Source organism: Eretmochelys imbricata, chromosome 4, assembly GCF_965152235.1.
Source record: "Eretmochelys imbricata isolate rEreImb1 chromosome 4, rEreImb1.hap1, whole genome shotgun sequence".
NCBI classification, from domain to species: Eukaryota; Metazoa; Chordata; order Testudines; family Cheloniidae; genus Eretmochelys; species Eretmochelys imbricata.
In genome coordinates this window covers 39,407,490-39,428,738 of record NC_135575.1, presented here as the reverse complement: position 1 = coordinate 39,428,738, position 21,249 = coordinate 39,407,490, and the positions used below count along the sequence as shown (strand labels likewise).

Genomic DNA, 21,249 nt, shown 5'->3' with positions numbered 1-21,249 from the left:
AGTGATCGTATTAAGGTTCTGGGTTCTAAGATTAAACCAACAACGAGAACCAGTGAGTGCAGCAGGTCAGAATGGGGCAATTGGTGGGGAGATATTTTATATGGAAATTTATTTTAAGAGGAGGTAATGGGGGCAGGGGGGGGGCACATGATGCAGTACAGCACCTACAATGTCTCCATAAGCTTCCATCAGAATTCTTATAAAATCCTTATTTCAAGTACTAATTCCCCCCTCCCTCTCAACTAATGAAAATCACATATACATCTTGCTAAACCACAGACCAAGGGTTCCCAAACTTGGTTCGTGGCTTGTTCAGGGTAAGCCCCTGGCAGGCTGCGAGTACCTGAACGTCACTCGCAGCTCCCAGTGGCTGCGGTTTCTAACTATAAGGATTAAGTATTGGAAAGTGTTTTTCTGAATGGATTCCAAAACTACTGATCTACAGGTAAAAAGAATGTTAAAATAACAGAGCTTATTAGGCACAAAACATCCTTCATCCTTGATATGTAGTGATCCTCCTTCAGAAATGTAAAGATAGGCAATCAGTTTTATAAGCTACAATAGAAATGAGAGATCTTACTTATTCAGATAAAAGCTTGTCATTTTTCTAGGATTTTTCCTCCCTCTCACAGCAGCACATAACTGCATTCAACCCAACAAGAAAGCTACTTCAAAATCAGCTAGTTTTATATATATTACTTTAGATTCAGGAACCTTCAGGATCTTTGAAGCTCTAAAATTTAAACTCAGATTAAAAATATTATTTTGTGTTAAATTAATGCTGCTATATAATTAAATGGCAAATTTATGTGTTAAATGAAATATATTTAAATAATTCAGTTTTTCTTTTTTGATGTATATTGATATATATGACTGTAGTTTGTGATTATATGTTAGTTAATAGAGATCATCTCATAATGTTAATAATATGAAAACCTAAATTTGGGGACTGCTTGAGAGAAGCCTGCACTCTCCATATAATCTACAGTCTCTGTACACTTAAGTGAGCATATATGAAATCCATTATCCTTTAGCTGTAGATAAGCTCCCTGACCATTCTCAATGTCCTTTTCTTTCAGTATGAATTTGATACTTCTAATTAGTGGTCCTTATACCTGACTAAGAATACTAAAGAGGAGTAAACTTAGACTCCTACATTCATTCAAGGACATCTCTTATCTTACTGATTAATGGCTAACTAACACAGTCTGTTTTAAAAGAATGTCATTATTCAGAATTTTCCATTGTTTATTTTATTTAATATTAACCAATGTCATTGAACTTAAGAAGTTCCCCCTGAAAGAAGTAGAATGAGAGTGAGAAAAGGGGAAGGGAAAAGGTTATCTATTAGTTTGCCACACTGTATTACCATTATCAGCATGGAATCACTATATGAGTATTACTGTAGAGATCCTGTTGATTCAGTGATGTCTTTAATGACTGGACTTTTTTTTCTGTCTTTAGCTGTGATGATTTAAGAATGAATCTACTCACATTGCCCTCAACAGGATACTCTACTGTACGTGTGATAATGTAAGTTTATGAACGACTCTTCCCACTATACAACCTGTTTATTATAAAAAAAAGAACTAAATAGCATATGAAGCAATTTTATATGGTACAGAATGAGATCAAGAATCAGCTTGTTGAGACTCCTAAGATAGACAACATAAGGGTTAACCTCCAAACTGGAGGTTTTATAAATGGGCATCTGTAATTCAATATGTTTAGAACCGGTTATATTTTACAGAAATTCAAATCAACCGCTCCACATTGCAAAGCAGCAAAGGTATTCTATACGTAGCTACAAATTAGATATTTCCTAGACATACTTAAAAGAAGACACAACACAAGTGGAGAAGAACCAATTAGAATGTATAACCCAGATAATACTCTATCTCTGTTGCACATCTTCTTTAGTCTATATTCTGGACTCCAGATATTAAAATTCCTTGTATGGATAATAATTGACGAAAAGTGTTTGGAAATCCTTTGAAGTGTCTATTTGCAACAATTACAAAGAAATACTTTGTGCAACATAGATTTTTCTGTTTTCAGCCAAATTAATCCAGATCGATATTTAAGATAGTTTAAATGCCACTATTAATCAGACTCTCTCAGCATTACTTATGGAGCTGTCAATACATGCACTGGGCATTGATCCACCTTATATGTTCTAAGATAGTAATTCACACAGGTGGACCATATAACTTTCACTCACCTAGGTCAGTGGTTTTCAATCTTTTTGCATTTGTGGACCCCTAAAAAATGTCCAGTAGAGGTGTGTACCCCTTTGGGAATTTTAGAAACAGTCTGCGGGTCCCCAGGGGTCCACGCACCACAAGTTGAAAAATCACTGACCTAGGTGAACAGTCACTTACATGAGCAGTCTCACTGACTTCCATGGGACTGCTGTATCAGTAAGTGCTCACCAACATGAAGGAGGATTGAAAGATCTAGCCCTCAGTGTTTAACCCTTTATTATACATGCTGGCCAACATCCCTAGCTAGTAAAAACGAGCACAGCTTCATTGCAGCAAATTGATTTTTAATTACTATCTTTAATATTAATAATTTGTAAAATGAAAGACCAAATTAAGCACAGTGAGGGCCAAACTGGCCTTTCCTGCACAGGGCAATAATGTAGTATAAGGCATGGCAGGTAGTAACGCTGAGGGGGAAAAGCAGCCTCTACAGAGCTACTACTCGTTTCCCATGGAAACTGGACAAAACCTGGGGAGACAGACATGGTGATAGATAGGGGGTTAAATCAAGGTACAGAGGAAAGATTGAAAAAAATGGATTTGTTTAGTCTGGAGAAGAGAAAACTGAGTGAGGACATAACAGATTTCAAGTACATAAAAGGTTGTTACAAGGAGAAGGGTGGGAAATTGTTCTCATTAACCACTGAGGACAGGACAAGAATCAACGGGCTTAAATTATAGCATGGGAGGTTTAGGTTATACTTTAGGAAAAACTTCCTAACTGTCAGTGTAGTTAAGCACCGGTACAAATTGCCTAGGGAGGTTGTGGAATCTCCGTCATTGGAGGTTTTTAAGAACAGGTTAGACAGACACCTTCAGGAATGGTCAAGTTATTACTTAGTCCTACCTTGAGTGCATGGGACTGGACTAGATGACCTATTGAGGTTCTCCTTTCCGTTCTACACCTCAATGATTCTACTCCCCCAGCTACAAAGAAGGGGAAAATCAGATAGTAGATTGTGATTTGGAGTTACACTCGGCTTACAGTGTTACTCTTGGGATAGTGCAGTTGTAACACAGACAGATCCCGGTCAGCAGCGGGCAGGATTGAACCGGGGGCCTCTAGAGCTTAGTGCATGAGCCTCTACCGCATGACCTAAAAGACAACTGGCTGTTAGCTATGGCTGCAGAGCAGATTCATTTAACTCTCTCTCTAAGTGGTCACAGCGCCACTAGATGGGACAAAAAGAAAAGGAGTACTTGTGGCACCTTAGAGACTAACCAATTTATTTGAGCATGAGCTTTCGTGAGCTACAGCTCACTTCATCAGATGCATACCGTGGAAACTGCAGCAGACTTTATATATACACAGAGAATATGAAACAATACCTCCTCCCACCCCACTGTCCTGCTGGTAATAGCTTATCTAAAGTAATCGTCAGGTTAGGCCATTTCCAGCACAAATCCAGGTTTTCTCACCCTCCACCCCCCCACACAAATTCACTCTCCTGCTGGTGATAGCCCATCCAAAGTGACAACTCTTTACACAATGTGCATGATAATGAAGTTAGGCCATTTCCTGCACAAATCCAGGTTCTCTCACTCCCTCACCCCACTCCAAAAACCCACCCCCATACACACACAGACTCACTCTCCTGCTGGTAATAGCTCGTCCAAACTGACCACTCTCCAAGTTTAAATCCAAGTTAAACCAGAACATCTGGGGGGGTGGAGGGTGAGAAAACCTGGATTTGTGCTGGAAATGGCCTAACCTGTTGCTCACTTTAGATAAGCTATTACCAGCAGGACAGTGGGGTGGGAGGAGGTATTGTTTCATATTCTCTGTGTATATATAAAGTCTGCTGCAGTTTCCACGGTATGCATCTGATGAAGTGAGCTGTAGCTCACGAAAGCTCATGCTCAAATAAATTGGTTAGTCTCTAAGGTGCCACAAGGACTCCTTTTCTTTTAATGACTAGACCTTTGTTCTTTCTTTAGCCCTCACTATTTAAAAAATAGTCTACTCCTTTTCCCCTCCACAGGTTGTTGTAAATTGTTTTTGTGAGTTTAAAAGCACTGTTACATTTATTAGTTTTTTTCTAACTATTAAATGGCAGCATATTGATCACCCAATAATTTACTTGTGGCCCATATTCTAGGCAGTAGCATTATGTGGAGAAGAATCTATTTAGATAAGAGAATATTAAACACGCACATTAAAGAAAACGCAACCTCCCAACTTTGTGTTGCTTTTGCATTCTTTAATATTCTATACATGAAATATTAACTGCCCAACAAAACTCAAGAAAGAGAAGATGAATATTGCTTTAGTTCACAAAACTAAATATATATGAATACAATAAGTATTTGCTACATCCTATACTACTCATAGATTTATTATAGTGTTTCCAACTCTCACTATTTTATTATCAGTTTTGTCATATTTGATGTTTGCCTTAATGTTCCTGTTCCTGAAGTCATGGAATACCAGCTTTCTTTTAAAAAATAGTAATTTTTTAGTCCTTATGGTTGCAGAATAAAACTTGAAAATGTGACCCAAGTGTACCAGAAGACAATCAAAGAGAACCTCAAATGTACCATTAAAATGACCCCCCTCATTATTTTAAGCTAGTTTCATGATTTTGAGGAGTCCGACTCATGGTTTTGGAACATTTTAGGCTGGCAATATCATATTTATGCTTTGTGGTTACTTCAGTCACTGCAGATCAGAAAGCACATTATCTCTTGATTTCTAGTGTGTCTGGTAATATATATATGCTCTTCCTCATGAATTTCTCAGTTTCCCATCGTATTATCTACCAATCAATCACATCTTATGAATAACAAATTATTTCTTGGGGAAATCTTTACTTCTGTCTGAAAATCCAAATTTGAAAAAAATCTCACCTCACTTTCCAAAGAAAAAAATTTCTAAAGCTTCAATTTTATCCTCATTGAACAAAATTTAGCTGTTTTTTGGAGTTTGCTAAACCCACATTGTAAATGCCAAAATGCATACCTCCTCATCTAGATTATGTTTTATTTTCATTAAGGCTGAAACAATTCTAAAACATTTCTGTTCTAAGGTAGGGTTATGTTTGTCTCAGATCAGTGCACTTGTGTTTCTCTGGCCAGAAGTGTGGGATGTAAAAGACTAGATACTGTACCTACCTAGAGATTTTTTTAAAAAGAAAGCATTTGTTTTATCCATGTAGATATATGAAAATGAGGAAAGAATCCCAACAGGCCTTGTGGAAAGCATTTAACGTACGTATTAAAAGATTATCACTAGTAAAATACTGTGTATAACTCTGGTGTCCACACTTGGAAAAACATGTTAAAAACTGGAGCGTGTTTTAGAGAAGAGCTACAAAAATTATTTGAGGACTGAAAAATATACCTCACAATAGAATATGATAATCTATTCAGTTTATCTAAGGAAATAAGGAGGCAAACTTGATCATAGTCTGCAAGTACCTACTCAGCCAGAAGATAGCTGATATTATTAAGCCAGCTGAGAGAGGCATTAACAAATTAAATGGCTTGAAGTTGAAACTAGAAAAATTCAAATTTGAAATAAGATGCAATTTTTAACAATGAGGGTCATAACTCATAACAAATTACTCATGAGAATTCATCATCACTTGGAGTCTTAAGACTGAAACTGGATGTCTTTCTAAAAGAAAATATTTAATTCAACCACAAGTTATTAGACTCAATAGTGTTCACTTAATCAATAGAGTTCACTTATGTAGAAGAGAAGAATAGTTTCCTTCACTCCAGGAATTCCTGGATGAAACTCTATGACCTGTGTTGTGCTGGAGGTCAAACTAGGTGACCATAAGGGGCCTTTCTAACCTTACACTTTAGGACTTTATTACAAATTTAATTCAAACTCAAAAGATGCCTTTTAGCACAGCAACTGATTTTGGAAAAGAAATTAAAATCACGTTAACGAAATCTGATAACTAATGCCCCCCTCCCCCCCCAAAAAAAGTTCAAGGTGAATAAATTCAACTGCAACATTTACAAGCAAATGAAGTACTGCACACTGCATAAACTTAATATTTTTCTTTGGTTTTAGAACCAAATAGATCCAGACCTACATTTAAGATGTTCTATATGCGATTAGCAATCACCCTCAGTCAGACATTGTAGAGCTGTTTTTACATACCCAATTTTGGGCACTGAGTCACCTTTTTACATGTTGCAAGCTGGCCATTCATTCAGTTTTAAACCATTATTGCACACAGTGGGATAGGAGCAACTCAATTGTATTGACTTAGACACAATGCCTGTAGGGGGCAAGAGGATTATCCTAGGTCTATTAAATATGCCAATGAAGCCCACATTACTTATGTGGCAACATTAAGCCTATAGCTGCCTTTAGGCACACAAATCTCAAAATTCTGGCCAAATTAAATAAGCTTCACAACTCTCCTTTTCCCTCCCTTCCAATATTGCATGCAAACATGCCCATTTTTCTAACTGACGACTGGTTCAACATCAGACAGCTGAATTCTGTAACATCCAAATAAATGGTCTGTTCCTGTAGGCCTCCTGTATCTCTGAGCAGCACAGAGGCTGTGAGATAACATGATCAGGACTGTAATGCACATGTATTATTCTTTGCTGCATGAAGTTCCGAGCTCACAATTTAATGCTCCCCAATATAACAGATCACAAATGAGTTGGTTTCACTATACAACCTTTCCACCATTAATAAAACAAACCTTGTCAACTGAATTTCCTACAGCTGTGCAACTAATGTTAAAATGTATATGTCTAAATTGGGATCTACCCTTGAACATTAAAAGTGGTATTTGAGGGGGTAAATAAGTGCCTATTTTAAGAACACAGATTTGGACACTGGACCCAACTATAAGGCCCACAGGTCTAGAAGCCACACCTGTAGTGCTACCAAGCAGCTGACATCTCTAGCTACCACCCAGCAGCAGCCGTAACTAGTTTGCATGCCACTTCCCATGATCCACTGAGGACACAACCCATGGGCAGTTCTACCTCAATAATTTGACAGACAGCAGCCCCCTGGCTCCTGATTGGCTCCCTGCCAGATATAAACCTAAGGAGCATCCCAGGAACTGTCCAGGCTACAGTGTGGATCTCTGGGGCTTCCATGACAGTTCCTTGCTCTTGAATTCCTGGCTTGATTTGGACTTCACCTCCTGACTTGGACCCTGAAACCTGACTCAGAGTCAGACCCTTAGTATTGGCCCTGGCCTGGACCTGACAATGAACTCCACTGCTACTTCCAGCCTCAGGTTTGCCCTTGCCCCGGACTGCCCTTATTGGGATCCTGACTCCAACTCTCAGGGCCACTCTAATGCTTCAGAGCCACTGAGAAGCTGACATATGATAACTGACTCCTGGAGGATTCCTCAGGAATCACAGGTGGCACAAATCCAAAGTAGCAGCTCTACACCACTACCCTCCCAACATCCCACGTAAAAGTTCATTCTAGAAGAAATTGCCAGGAAGTTCCTATATCCAATAACTCCGCAGGTGCCTGCCTGGTTCCTTGGAGTTATGGGCATCTGTGCATACTTTACAGAAGCTTTGAAGCTACTGTAAATTATGCTAGAAACCAGCCTCGTCACTGGAGTAGAGCTACCTCTGCCCCCGGCCTTATGTTTTTGCTCTGAATTTATCTCAGTTGCAACAGAGGATCTAGATCTCTAATTTAGGTATCCAAGTTCTTAAGATGGACTATATATTATAGATGTTTTGCAAAAACGTATGCTGAGGCATCAAAGAGACTTTCCCTATTTTCAGTTGGTTGCCTTTCTTGTGAATCCAAAGAGGTGCTGGAGTCTTTTTCTCTCACTCTCTCAATCTTTGAATACATTAATAATTACTAATGGAGTTCAAAATAACTCTTTAAATCAATCATGTGAAATGTTAAAATAGTTTACATATATGAACTTCAAAGCAATATTAAAAACATAAAGGATTATTTCATTAGTTTTCACAATATCCATAAATTATAGTTTGTTTTATGCAGGGCTATTACACGGAATCTTATCAACAGAAACCATTCTATAAGGCTCTGTTTTCAATCTAGAAATCCTGACCAAGTTTCCTATGCTGTAGTCCCATCTTTCCATATACTAGTTCCATGGGAGAAGCAACTGAGGGTGGTAACAGGAACATTAAATTCCTCTACCGCAATTCTGTATCCTTCCAGATATCCAATATTCTCTCCAGGCTAGCCAGCAGAATCCATTAACTGAACCACAATGACAATGCATGACAATGGTGACAATGCATATGTAAATCATTATATAAACAACAGCTTGTTGAAAAGTTTTGTTCTGCCTTTCAGTCACCCTGGTGTTACTAAACAGGGACATTCCTAGATATCATGTGTCAAGAGCACATGATGCACTCAAGTAATTAAATTTAATTGCGAACTCTCAGGTCTCTGCGGCCAGTTTGCTAAAAATGATATTGGCTGTAGCACTGGCACTGTTTCTGTACGAAGTTTAGTTTTACTGTGTTTTGTGGCTGTATTTTATTTTATTCAGACTTTAAACTTTTACTCTGTCACTAGTTCTCACTTGTTTGGTTAGCTGTTCTGTCATGTTACCAACTTTTCTGATTCATACTTATATATATATATATATTAAAAAAAAAAAAAAAACAGGACATCCTCTATTCCCCTAGCTAACAGAATAACGTATAATAGATGACATACCAGCATCATGAAATTGGGAATAAGATGAGGTAGGATATTAATGAAATCTCTGTATGTAAAATTGTCCATCTGATCACATTTATCTCTCTGCTACATTCATTTCACTCAGTTAGGACTTCAGTTTCTAGCAGCCAAGCTATCACACATTGTGGTCCCTCTGCTGGATCATGAAACATCTACTTCAAAGCAGGAACAAGCGTAAGAGAAGTGGAGAACATCTACATGAAAGAACAGCTTTTATGCTCAGAGTTTCTAGCTACAAAGTATTTTCAGTTACTGTTATTGTGTATTTAACACAACAACAAAAACAAGTTTTAAATTTTTAAGATATTAGGTCACCATTTAACTTAAATACATTTCAAATTCATTAAGAAATAAGACTAATCCAGATATTACAAAAATGACCATAAAGCTCAGCAAACCTTACTTCTGGTAGAGGACTGGCCGGTTTGGTGAGGATACCTCCCACATAAACAACATTTGGTAGCGTGGGTCTTGGAAACTCTAGTGCTATATCTGTACACAGCATCCACAGGCTGGACTCATGAACCAAATCATACATCGACCGCTCTGGCACCACCTTGTGTTTCTGCATTATCCTTTCATATTTCGGCAGAACCAAAAAATTGACTCCAAATCTTGAAACCAGATAAATAACAGTGTTTTTAATCCTCTCTAGAAGGTTCATACGATCTGTGAGAAGTGAGTTAAATTCTGGAACGTAAGATAAAGGAGCCGGAGCACCTACTTCTGCTGGATACCAAAGGCCAGTGGAAAAAACAGCATATTTAACACCTAAAAGGTGAGCTATAACAAACCCACACATCTCATTAGGATCCACCAGCAACAAGTCAAATTTTTCCTGTTTCAAGACATGCATTAGGTTCTGGTTGCCCACAATCATGTCACAGTTTTTAGAATAATGATCCAGGATGTCAAACAGTTCCAGGGCTGTCAGTCTTCCAGAGAAAATACGCCTCATTTTGGACTGAAGAAAATCATCCGAGGTGCTGCTATTAAAGATCCCTGGGTAACGTTGGAGTCTATAGTGATCAGATGGAGGGATGTGTCTGCCCTCAGAGAGGAGGAACACTGTCTGGTGACCTTGCTCATGCAAGGCTGAGGCCAGGGCCTTGAAAATATATAGATGGCTTTCGAACATAATTGGCGGCACAACAACGATTTTGGCAGCCCTTGCTATCCCGACAGCGCCCCACAGGAGAATGAAAACTGGAGTGTAAGACTTCATAGCTGAAATGATAAAAGAAAAAAATTATTTCAACAGATTTCAATCCTACGTGTTTAGAGTTTGATAAACAAACATTACATGATTACATTTTCAAGTGTTTGCCATGATAACCTTTAGTATCATTTTATCCCAAAGTCTTTTTAGTAGCATTCACTGGGAACAAGATAGCTACTTAGTTTAAAAGATTCAGGTATTGTGTTTAGTTTCTTGTTAGGCTTTAATTTTTTTCTCTCTCTCTTTTCCCCTTCCATCTGGTTATACAGGTGGGCAAGCAATTTCTTCTGATATTGATACAGCTCCTGTATTATATGGCAGGAATGCTGATGAGGACAATGCAGCTGGTACCCTCCTGCAAGATACTGTGTGCATGGCTTCTGAATTATACATGGTATCCAACAGCAAAGGGAAACAAGAACTTAGTGTCCTCTGTAACCCAGATTGTCTGAGGCTTTGGAGCACTAGCATGCCTGCAGCCAGTTCATTTCAGTATTTTGGGTGAATTTAATATTCATAAAGGATTCAAAGACCTAGAGGCTAAACTCCTCTGTTTATCTACATAACAGGCACAGCTTGTGTAGTAGCACTACAGTCTTCCCCACCAACGTGCCTCAACCCTGTATCTAGAAGCACCATCTCTGGCAATGCACTCCTGACTCTCGCAGTTGAGAATTCCAACAATTGTGATGGCAGATTTTGAGATGCGCGCTCATTACCATGAGAGCAACAACGCCTTTTGTGTATTTCCATTGTAAGCTCTTGGTGTCACAGTTGCCCATAGCCTTCAAAAACTTTCTCCTGCATTTTCCAGGCCTGACCTCTGCTGAAGCTGACTTTATATTTTTTAGTTTTTAAGTTTGAGACAAAAATGGTTCAAGCTTTTCTCAGTAGGTGGAGAATATGAAAACTCACATACAAACTTTCCATACATATATTAATGTTATCTTTTAACAATGTTATAGTCCAAACAATAGCCCTCTCTGAAACAGAAGTACCTGTGAGTGTTGCAAATCAAAACTGATTTTGATATGACTGAATTCTGAGCCTTTGAAAGTTATACTTTGCATGAATACAATTGTTATGCTTGTTTGAAATTTGCAGTAACATAGGAAGTTGATATGTACAAGTTTGCATTGCTAATTTAGTCCTTGATTCAACACATCTCAACTCCCCATGTTACTTCACCCTAACTCCTGGCCAGACCCTCCACCCCTATCAGCCATTCTCTGTGCAGACAGCATCACACCTGCCTAGGGCTCTGCAGCAATCACACATCCTTATCCCACCAGCTACATACTTAAGAAATGCATAGAGGAAACTGAGGCACTCACACAGTATTCAGAGAACACATTAAGAAGAGTCCCACTTCGTCACACTGGAGGAGGGGCAGCTCAGTGCAGAGAGAGACAAAAAGAATGGGCTAGAACCAGGGAGAAGGTAGGTACCCGCTGTGTGGGCATGGGCTTGGGGGGGGATCTTATTTACCCCCTCCCCAGCCCTGCTGTGCTTGCAGTTTAGCCCCAGCCCCTCCCTGCTCCAGGGACCAACCCTAGCTCCCGGCCCGCTGTGCTTTTGCCCCCAGCCCCTGCCTTGCTCCAGTCAGCAGGGACTAATCCTCCCCCGATGCCCCACTGTGCTCATCTTGCCCCGACCCCAGCCTCGCTCCAGCTGGGAACCAATCCTTCCCCCCCACCATGCCCCGCTGTCAGGGTGGATAAAAATCAGGGATTTAAAAAAAATCAGATTTTTTTTATAAAATGCTTTTTGAGGGGAAAAAACCTATCTAAAGATAGTTTTAATTAAGATACATTATATCTCATCATGGAATAGGGATTATAAATTCTAATTCTATAGAATGAGACAATATATTCATGTAATGTTTAAGAAAAGTTTTGTAAATGAGTTCTAATAGTTCATGGATTAGGGACCCAATTTTATGGGGTTCCACAGGCTTCTGTATAGATTATTTAGGTTAATCTTTCTATCTACCCAATGGGACTCAGTGCTCAGTCCAGAAAATACCATCAGAGATGCTTCATTTTATAGTTCTGACACTGTGGATTTGTGTCTCCAGAGGTAACGTGCTTGTTAACAGCAAAAATGTTTTAACATAAATAAATAATATATAGAGGTGAGAAATAACAGACCTCAACTCTATTGTCCCTCTGCAAATTTGTCAATCCCTTACCTCTCTCTAAAAGTGAAAAGTTTCAAAAAATTCAATGAATAGAAGATTTTGGGGGTGGAATAGATCTGGACAAGGAGAAGAAGTCTGGAGATAAATGTGAGAAGCTTTTCACATAGGCTTTTTTGTTAAAATATTATATGTTTGCTGTTGAAGAAAAAAATCCAGAATACTTAATGTTGTTGTTTTAGTTAAATAAAACAATTTAAATGTCTGTTTGGTGATGTTCTCCTCCTAATACAGCATGGCACGAAAATTCTCCAAATATTAATGATTAACCTGTTGAATTGGATAGTTGAATAGTTGAATAGTTCACCTCCCAATAACTTCATAAATATCTGCTTTAATTACCTTTGGTAAATGAAATAACCAAACAAACTCATCTGAGAAGTTTTCCAAATAAATCACTGTTTAAATATATATAGTGTGTACATTCTAAAAATGAAACCTACATCTATCTCTGAGTTGTGAAGAATATGTATTAAGGTTATAACAACCAACAAGAATGCACTTTTATGTAGAAAGCCATGATTAAATCGAGTCTTCCTGACTGGTGATTTAAATCATGATTTAAATCAAATCCACCCTTCCCACTTTGCTCTTGCCCCTGGCCCCTTAATTCCCACAAATATGTTTGGCGCCGGGCCCACAAAAAGTTAATCCGGCCCTGGAGAGAGAAGGTGTCACAAATGGGGAAGGACAGAGAGAGTGCCACTCCACTCATTTGATCCTCTATTAGCAGAAGGCTTTTGAATGCTTAACAGTGAGTAATATTACTCACTGGACGATCGAGATGCCAAATGCGCACTCAAGGACCATAAGGCCATTGCAGAGAAACTAAATGAATTCTTTGCATCGGTCTTCACGTCTGAGGATGTAAGGGAGATTCCCAAACCTGAGCCATTCTTTTTAGGTGACAAATCGGAAGAACTGTCCCAGATTGAGTGTCATTAGAGGAGGTTTTGGAACAAATTGATAAACTAAACAGTAATAAGTCACCAGGACCAGATGTTACTCACCTAGAGTTCTGAAGAAACTCAAATGTGAAATTGAAGAACTAACAACTGTAGGTTGTAACCTATCATTTAAATTAGCTTTTGTACCAAATGACTGGAGGACAGCTAATGTGACGCCAAGTTTTAAAACTGCTCTAGAGATGATCTCGGCAATTACGGGCCAATAAGCCTGACTTCAGTACCAGGTAAACTGCTTGAAATGACAGTAAACAACAAAATTGTTAGACACACAGATGACCATACTTTGTTGGGGAAGGATCAACATGGTTTCTGTAAAGGGAAATCATGCCTCAACAATCTACTAGAATTCTTTGAGGGGGTCAACAAGCATGTGGACAAGTGGGATCCAGTGAATATAGTGTACTTAGATTTTCAGAAAGCCTTTGACACGGTCCGTCACAAAGGCTCTTAAGCAAAGTAAGCTGTCATGGGATAAGACGGAAGGTCCTCTTATGGATTGGTAACTGGTTAAAAGATAAGAAACAAAGGGTAGGAATAAATGGTCGGTTTTCAGAATGGAGAGAGGTAAATACTGGTGTCCCGCAGAGGTCTGTACTCGGACCAGTCCTATTCAACATATTCATAAATGATCTGGAAAAGGGGTTAACAGTGAGGTGGCAAAATTTGCAGATGATACACAACTATTCAAGATAGTTAAGACCCAAGCAAACTGTGAAGAACTACAAAAAGGATCTCACAAAACTTGGTGACTGGGCAATAAAATGGCAGATGAAATTCAATGTTGATAAAAGCAAAGTAATGCACATTGGAAAACATAATCCCAACTATACATATAAAATGATGAGATCTAAATTGGCTGTTACTACTCAAAAAAGAGATCTTGGAGTCATTGTGAGTAGTTCTCTGAAAACATCCACTCAATGTGCAGTGGCGGCCAAAAAAGCGAACAGAATGTCGGGAATCATGAAGAACGGGATAGATAATAAGACAGAAAATATCATATTGCCTCTACATAAATCCACGGTATGCCCACATCTTGAATACTGCATGCAGATGTGGTTACCCCATCTCAGAAAAGATATATTGGAATTGGAAAAGGTTCAGAAAAGGGCAACACAATGATTAAGGGTATGGAATGGCTGTCATAAAGAGAGATTAATAAGACTGGGAGTTTTCAACTTGGAAAAGAGAAACCGAAGGGGGGACATGATAGAGGTCTATAAAATTATGAGTGGTGTGGCGAAAGTAAATAAGGAAGTGTTATTTACTCCTTCTCATAACACAAGAACTAGGGGTCACCAAATGAAATTAATAGGCAGCAGGTTTAAAACAAACAAAAGGAAGTATTTTTTCACACAACACACAGTCAACCTGTGGAACTCCTTGCCAAAGGATATTGTGAAGGGAAAGACAATAACAGGCTTCAAAAAAGAACTAGATAAGTTCATGGAGGATAGGTCCATCAATGGCTATTAGCCAAGATGGGCAGGGATGGTGTCCCTAGCCTCTGTTTGCCAGAAGCTGGGAATAGGTGACAGATGTATCACTTGATGATTACCTGTTCTGTTCATTTCCTCTGGGGCACCAGGCATTGGCCATTGTCAGAAGACAGGATACTGGGCTAGATGGACCTTTCGTCTGACCCAGTAGGGCCATTCTTATGTTCTTATAATTCCCTTAACTTAGGCTAATTTGTTTTTTAATGTTATACAGGTCCACAAATGAGATAGCAATGCCTTTGGGTCACTAAAATATGATGTTGTGCATCAAGAAAGGTACCCCAGTTGTCCCTTCTCACACTTAAATAAGTGGCCTGATTTTCAAAAGTTGTGAGCACCAAGTAACTTCCAACAAAGTCAGAAGACTAGCACAAGGCCTATGCACTACTTAATTCCAATTTAAACACTGCCTTGAAGATTTAGGTGGAATCTAAGCTTTGTACTGCTACCCATGTAGCCTTTGTGTCCAATATTACCTCATGGATGCATCTGCCATTGATTTAGGTTTTCCTTGAGAGGAAAAGAGCCTCGCACAATATTTATCACCAGCAAAAAACACAAGAATTTTTTTCTAATATTCAATTACAGAAACAAATGTAAAAAAAAGTGAGTAAATTGCAGTAACTGCTTCTAGAATGGAAATTTAAGGCACTTATCTTTTTCTCTTGTTTGCTTTTAGCTTGAAGAAACAAATACACTTTCCACACCATCTAGTAATATAAACCATAACAAGCAGCTTGTTAGCATTCTTCCTTCCTATGGGACCTTGGCTCCACAGATTAAATAAATACTGAGACCTGCTCTCTGCTTCCCAGGAAGACAGTGATACACAGACGATTGTCAGTTTTATGCCTTAAGTTTGAGCTCTTTTTAAAATGTTCCCATTTGATTTGAACTGTCCACCAATCTGTCATCTAGAAATTTTAAACTCTGTTTATGTACTATAAGGTCTAGAACACTTTGCACATTGCTGCTACACCACCTTCAAGCTAGAACAACAAATAGAATTTTACTAGAAAAACCTATTCCCAGCACTGTTTAAAATATCATTGGTTCTGGTATAGAAGCAACAAAGTGAATAAATGACTGAATTCTGCAAAAAATTGTTTAGATGTAGTTTTATGCTTCATGGAAAAAGTGAAAGTTCCATCTGCACTGGGTTTTAAACTGAATTAATGGAACCACTTTACAAAAAGATTTGTCAACAGTTCCTGCTAACCCGTATTAAATACAGTTTGCCTTTTGATCAGCTGGTGTACATTGGTGTAATTTCACTGACTTTATAGAACTACACCAAGTTACACCAGCTAGTTAGCTGGCCCCATGTCTATAGTCAAGAACAATTTTTAAAACAAAATTTGAAACTAGATCTGCCCAAATCCATAATGTCCAGGCAAACTTTTTAAAAACCATTTAAACTGGATCATTTTTAATCCATGTTTTGAAAAAGCTCCATTAGCTTCCTTTGGTCTCAGAGAGTAACTTTAAATCCCACTATACACATCAAAATCAGCAAAGACTACAGTTATATTTGCAAGCTTCTAAACAATGTAAGTATTTTATTTAAAAACTTTAAAAATACTTCAGAGTATGACTTTGAAATCAGATATACCAGCAGCTATTTACACACAAGTATTATGACTGCTGGTGCTGAAAAGAAGAACAACTCAGGTATTTTAAAATGTTTTTGGATGTTGTCTTATATTTCAGCTTTTTCTTCCAATTTTATGCAAACACAATAAAACTAACTAAATAAGCTACACACACAAAGGTGAGTCAAAGTCAATCTAATTTAAATGTCATGCACATTGCCTTTTTGTTCCTCTGGAGATAAACAGATAACATTTTTCAAAATGTATAATATACATAAACTGAAAGAAACTATTTGTTTTTGTTAAAAGCTGACATACAGCACCTTTACATATGCTTGCAAATGTGAATTTGCCTGCACAAACTAAGTTGTTAAACATGTCATTAGCTGATCTTCTATAAACAGCTGCACACAAATTCTGCTTGTGAATAAATCTGCAATATTTTGGGCTACAGGTAGAGGAATCTCTTCTTTCAACCTCAGTTTCTCTGCTTATCACACTATGAATTATTTCACTTTCTCTGGAGCCCCAATCTTGACTAAAAATAATACCAAGGTCTGCAGAAGGTACTGGATATCACTTGGGAGATCACTGACTGAATCTCAAAGAATCACTCCGCTGACAGGGTTACTGTGTCCTCTGTTAACTGCAAGATCAGCATATGACTGTATAAGAGAGGTTGTGTTTGTCAGTGCTGATGATAAACCTATGTAATTGCAGTGTGAACAGACAGATATGTCAAAACTTTTGTGGCTGCTCAGGTGCAATCCAGGACAAAGATGTAGTTTAGGAATGGGTACATGTGCCTACCCTGGTCTTGCAATTGCACTGTGTTCAGGTCTGTTGTCCACAATTCAAAAAGGATGCTGATAAATTAGAGCGGATTCAGAGAAGGGCCACAAGAATGCATAAAGTATTAGAACACCTGTCTTATAGGGATGGACTCAAGGAGATCAATCTATATAGTTTAACAAAGAGAAGATTAAGGGGTAACTTGATTACAGTCTGTAAGTACAAATATTTAATAATAGAGTCTTCAGTCTAGCAGAGAAAGGTTTAACATGATGCTAGGGCTGGAAGTTGAACACAGACAAATTCAGATAGGAAATAGGGCTAAAATTTTTAACAGTGAGGATAATTAACCCTTGGAACAATTTACCAAGGGTCATGGTGGATTCTCCATCACTGATGATTTTAAAATCAAGATTGGATGTTTTTTTCTAAAAATATCTGCTCTAGGAATTCTGGGTGGGAGGGGAAGTTCTGTGGCCTGTGATATACAGGAGGTCAGACTAGATGATCACAATGGTCCCTTCTGGTCTTGGAATCTAGAAATCTGTTAATCAATTCTTCCATAAAATAGCCAATAATAAAATCAGTGATTAACTGAACTGCATCTAATAAAATTATTATAAACATTTAGCAACTACATCTCCTCAGGCTATAAACATTCTTATAGTAATAAATTACAACCTCGGTTAACAAATATGATATTACTATTCTTGTTGAGAAATAAACGGTATTTACATTCTTAACATCAATACAAAAGAAATGTAACAAAAGCTGAAGGGCTGGTACAAGGTAGGAGTGTTCTAAAGAGATCCCCTCTAATCTCAGTGAAGAGGTAAGTACACTACGTAGCCAAAGGGAATATTTTTCCATGTATTACGTTACGTACGTACCCCCAAAAGCTACATAAATTAAGGCTGTAATTCCATCTGAGGGTTATGGTAACACAATGTCACCAGAACTCCTCAATGAAACTGCAGTATTAATATATGCAGTGTAGAGTACCTTAATTCTTATAATGTTTTGTTTACTACAAATAGTGTTATATTTCTTTTGCAGCATAAAAAGAATCAATGAAAAATAAAATAAAACGTAATAAATGTCCACAGGTTGCTCATTCACATTTTTGAGCAATACACATTAATATTGCAGCAATGACACGATATTCCTCCTTTGAAACCATAATCCAGACAATACAAATGCAGAAGAAACACAATACTTTTACTATTAGTGTAATGCTTCTTTTCAGCACCTATACAATGTTTCAAAATGTATTACAAAAACTCCCGTTGCAATTGATGAGTTTTGTATGCTAACAACAATACATACATAATCCCTAACAGAAACATTAATATTAGACATAAAGGGCTATAGTCTTGATCTCAGAGAGATGCCTTACTGAGGTTGGTGATGATTTCCCCCAACAGAGGGGAATCATCAGGTAGCACAGAGCACAGAGTGTACCAGAACCATGTCAGATCACAAAGGGTTCTGCCTGATCCTCTGAGAGCATAGATGTCCCAAGAAGACTGTTACAGCAAACACTACTAATATCAGCTCTTGGCTTCCCTAAATTACAGTAGAGGCCATTTCAGTCCATAGCCAGCTCAGGATTAGGGGACTTGAAAGGATTACACTCTGGCACAGCTAAGGAGCTGCCCCAAGACATGTAATAACACTTAGCAGTTTGCATACTAATCAATCCTCACAACATCACTATTAAATATTATTATTCCCATTTTACAGATGGGAGAAATTGAGACAGAGGGGGTTAAGTGATTTATTTAAGGCAACAACACAAACCATTGATAAGACTGAGTTAAACCCAGCTTTTTGTCCCATGCTTAATCCATTAGATCATGCTGCTTCTCTTCAAGCTACTTGTATCATTAGTGTTCCGTGAGAAACCAGTTTTGGAACATGCTGGGCATTTCCAGCAAGTTCCACAGAGCCCTCAATACTCGTTGACTTTGATGGGAGTCTTTGAGGGGTTTCAGCACCTAACAGGAGATGTTCAGTATCTGTCAGGGCCAGGACCTAAGGATAGACACTGGGTTTCCACAGGTGTACATGAAGGCAGAATTCTATCCTCTGATGTAACTTACAGTAGCCCAAAGGCTAATCGTAGTTGTGTTTGCTGCAGAGGTTCCATCAGGACACGTTCAAAGTTAGCTAGTCAGTAGTAGAATTAGAAACAGAATCTAGGAGCTTCTAGCGCCAACTCTAGGGTTGCCAACTTTCTGATTTCAGAAAACCAAACACTCTTGCCCTGCCCGTTCTCTGAGGCCCCACCCCCACTCACTCCATTTCCCCTCCCTCCGACGCACGCTCTCTCACCACCTTCGCTCACTCACTCATTTTCACCGGGCTGGAGCAGGGGGTTGAGGTGCAGTAGGGGGTGAGGGCTCCAGCTGGGGCTGCAGGCTCTGGGGTGGGGATGACTGGTTTGGGGTGCAGGAGGCGGCTCTGGACTGGGGGGGGTCGGGCCAAGGAGTTTGGAGTGTGGCTCTGGGCTGGGGCAAGCGGGTGGGGTGCGGGGGTGTGAGGGCTCCAGCTGGAGTGTGAGCTCTGGGGTAGGGCCAGGAATGAGGGGTTTGGGGTGCAGGAGGTGGCTCTTGGCTTGGGCAGAGGGGTTTAAAGTGCGGGGTTGGGGTGCGGGCTCCAGTCGGCACTTACCTCAGGTGGCTCCCGGAAGTGGATGGCATTTCCCTCTATTTCCTAGGCGCAGGGGGCTCCGCACGCTGTCCCCATCCACAGGTGCCACTCCCACAGCTCCCATTGGCTCCGGTTCCCAGCCAATGCGAGCTGTAGAGCTGGCGTTCAGTGCGGTGCCTGTGCTGTGGGCTGACCAGCACCTAGGAGCTGGAGGGACAGGCTGGTCACTTCCAGGAACCACATGATGCCAGCCACTGCAGCCAATCAGATTTTTAGTGGCTCGGTTAGCTGTGGTGACTGGAACTACCAGGATTCCTTTTCGACCAGGCATTCCAGTCGAAAACCAGATGCCTGGCAACCCTATCATCCTCAGGCCATCAGCCTATGCCTCTTTCTCAAAAGTTAATTTATCTAATCAACAAAGCAGATTTGATCTAAATGTCAACAGGCTGTTATGCCAGGTTGCTGAATACAGCAGAAAATAGGCAAAACAAAAAACCGCAAACAAGTCACCGATATTTCTGCTCTTAATTAAAAGACTCCATGAAAGCACACACATTTTTCTTCAAATTAATTTTTATAATTATTTAAAATAAAAGATTTCTTTCCAAGATTTTGTCGAGAATTTCCCTTCAATAAAATAAGGAAAATTTGTGAGCCTAAACAGATTGTCAATATCCCTGTAAACCAGAAGATTGATAGTTTTTTTTTTAAATTAAAGTTATTCAGAAACCTAGCATTGAATTTAAACGCTTACTGCCCGCAGCCAAAAGGAAGCAAGAAACCAATAGGTTTTTTTAAACTTGGAGTAGTACTTATAATTAAGTGGCTTGCATAAGGGGGTGCGGAAAGAGAAAGTTAAATATTGCAAAAATCAAAAGGTTAAACATTAAACCCGTTCTAACAACTGCACATAAAGTAAATGAACTACATGCGGACTTTTAAATGGAAGAAAATGTGAAGATCTTAATGGTCTGCTAAAGCAAACTAAGCACAAGCATAGATGACCTGTAGATGAACACATTTTTTCTGTAGACCAGAAGAATTCCTGGATTTCTGAATACATTTCCTTTATAACAACATGCTAAAAACAATGACTTTTTGAAATTATAAAAAACAAACAAACAAACAAAACATTACTCCACACCTCTCCCCCTCCCCAAACTGATAAAGCAAGAGCTAGAATTGCAATAACAATTTCACTGTTCTTCAATCCACTTGAAATCAAACTCAACCTCCAGACTTACAGCTTGATCCACACAGGCCCCTTTCACCTGTATAGAGCCCCACTGAAATCAGTGCGGCTTTACATATCACAGAGGTCCAGCTCTGTAGAGCATCTTGCAAAATCTGGACTTTAGATCCTGTTTTTACACTTCAGGTAAAA

At 39.0% G+C, this 21,249-nt stretch overlaps 1 protein-coding gene across 1 annotated transcript in view; it reads right to left on the bottom strand.

Annotated features, from left to right (window-relative positions):
- UGT8 (UDP glycosyltransferase 8) overlaps nucleotides 1–21,249 on the bottom strand; it is a 71,714-nt gene that overhangs the window by 36,801 nt on the left and 13,664 nt on the right. Inside the window, exon 2 of the mRNA XM_077815163.1 lies at nucleotides 9,347–10,170. Coding sequence (XP_077671289.1) covers nucleotides 9,347–10,168 — 822 coding nt within the window. The 5' untranslated portion in view covers nucleotides 10,169–10,170. The remainder of the gene's footprint in view (nucleotides 1–9,346; nucleotides 10,171–21,249) is intronic.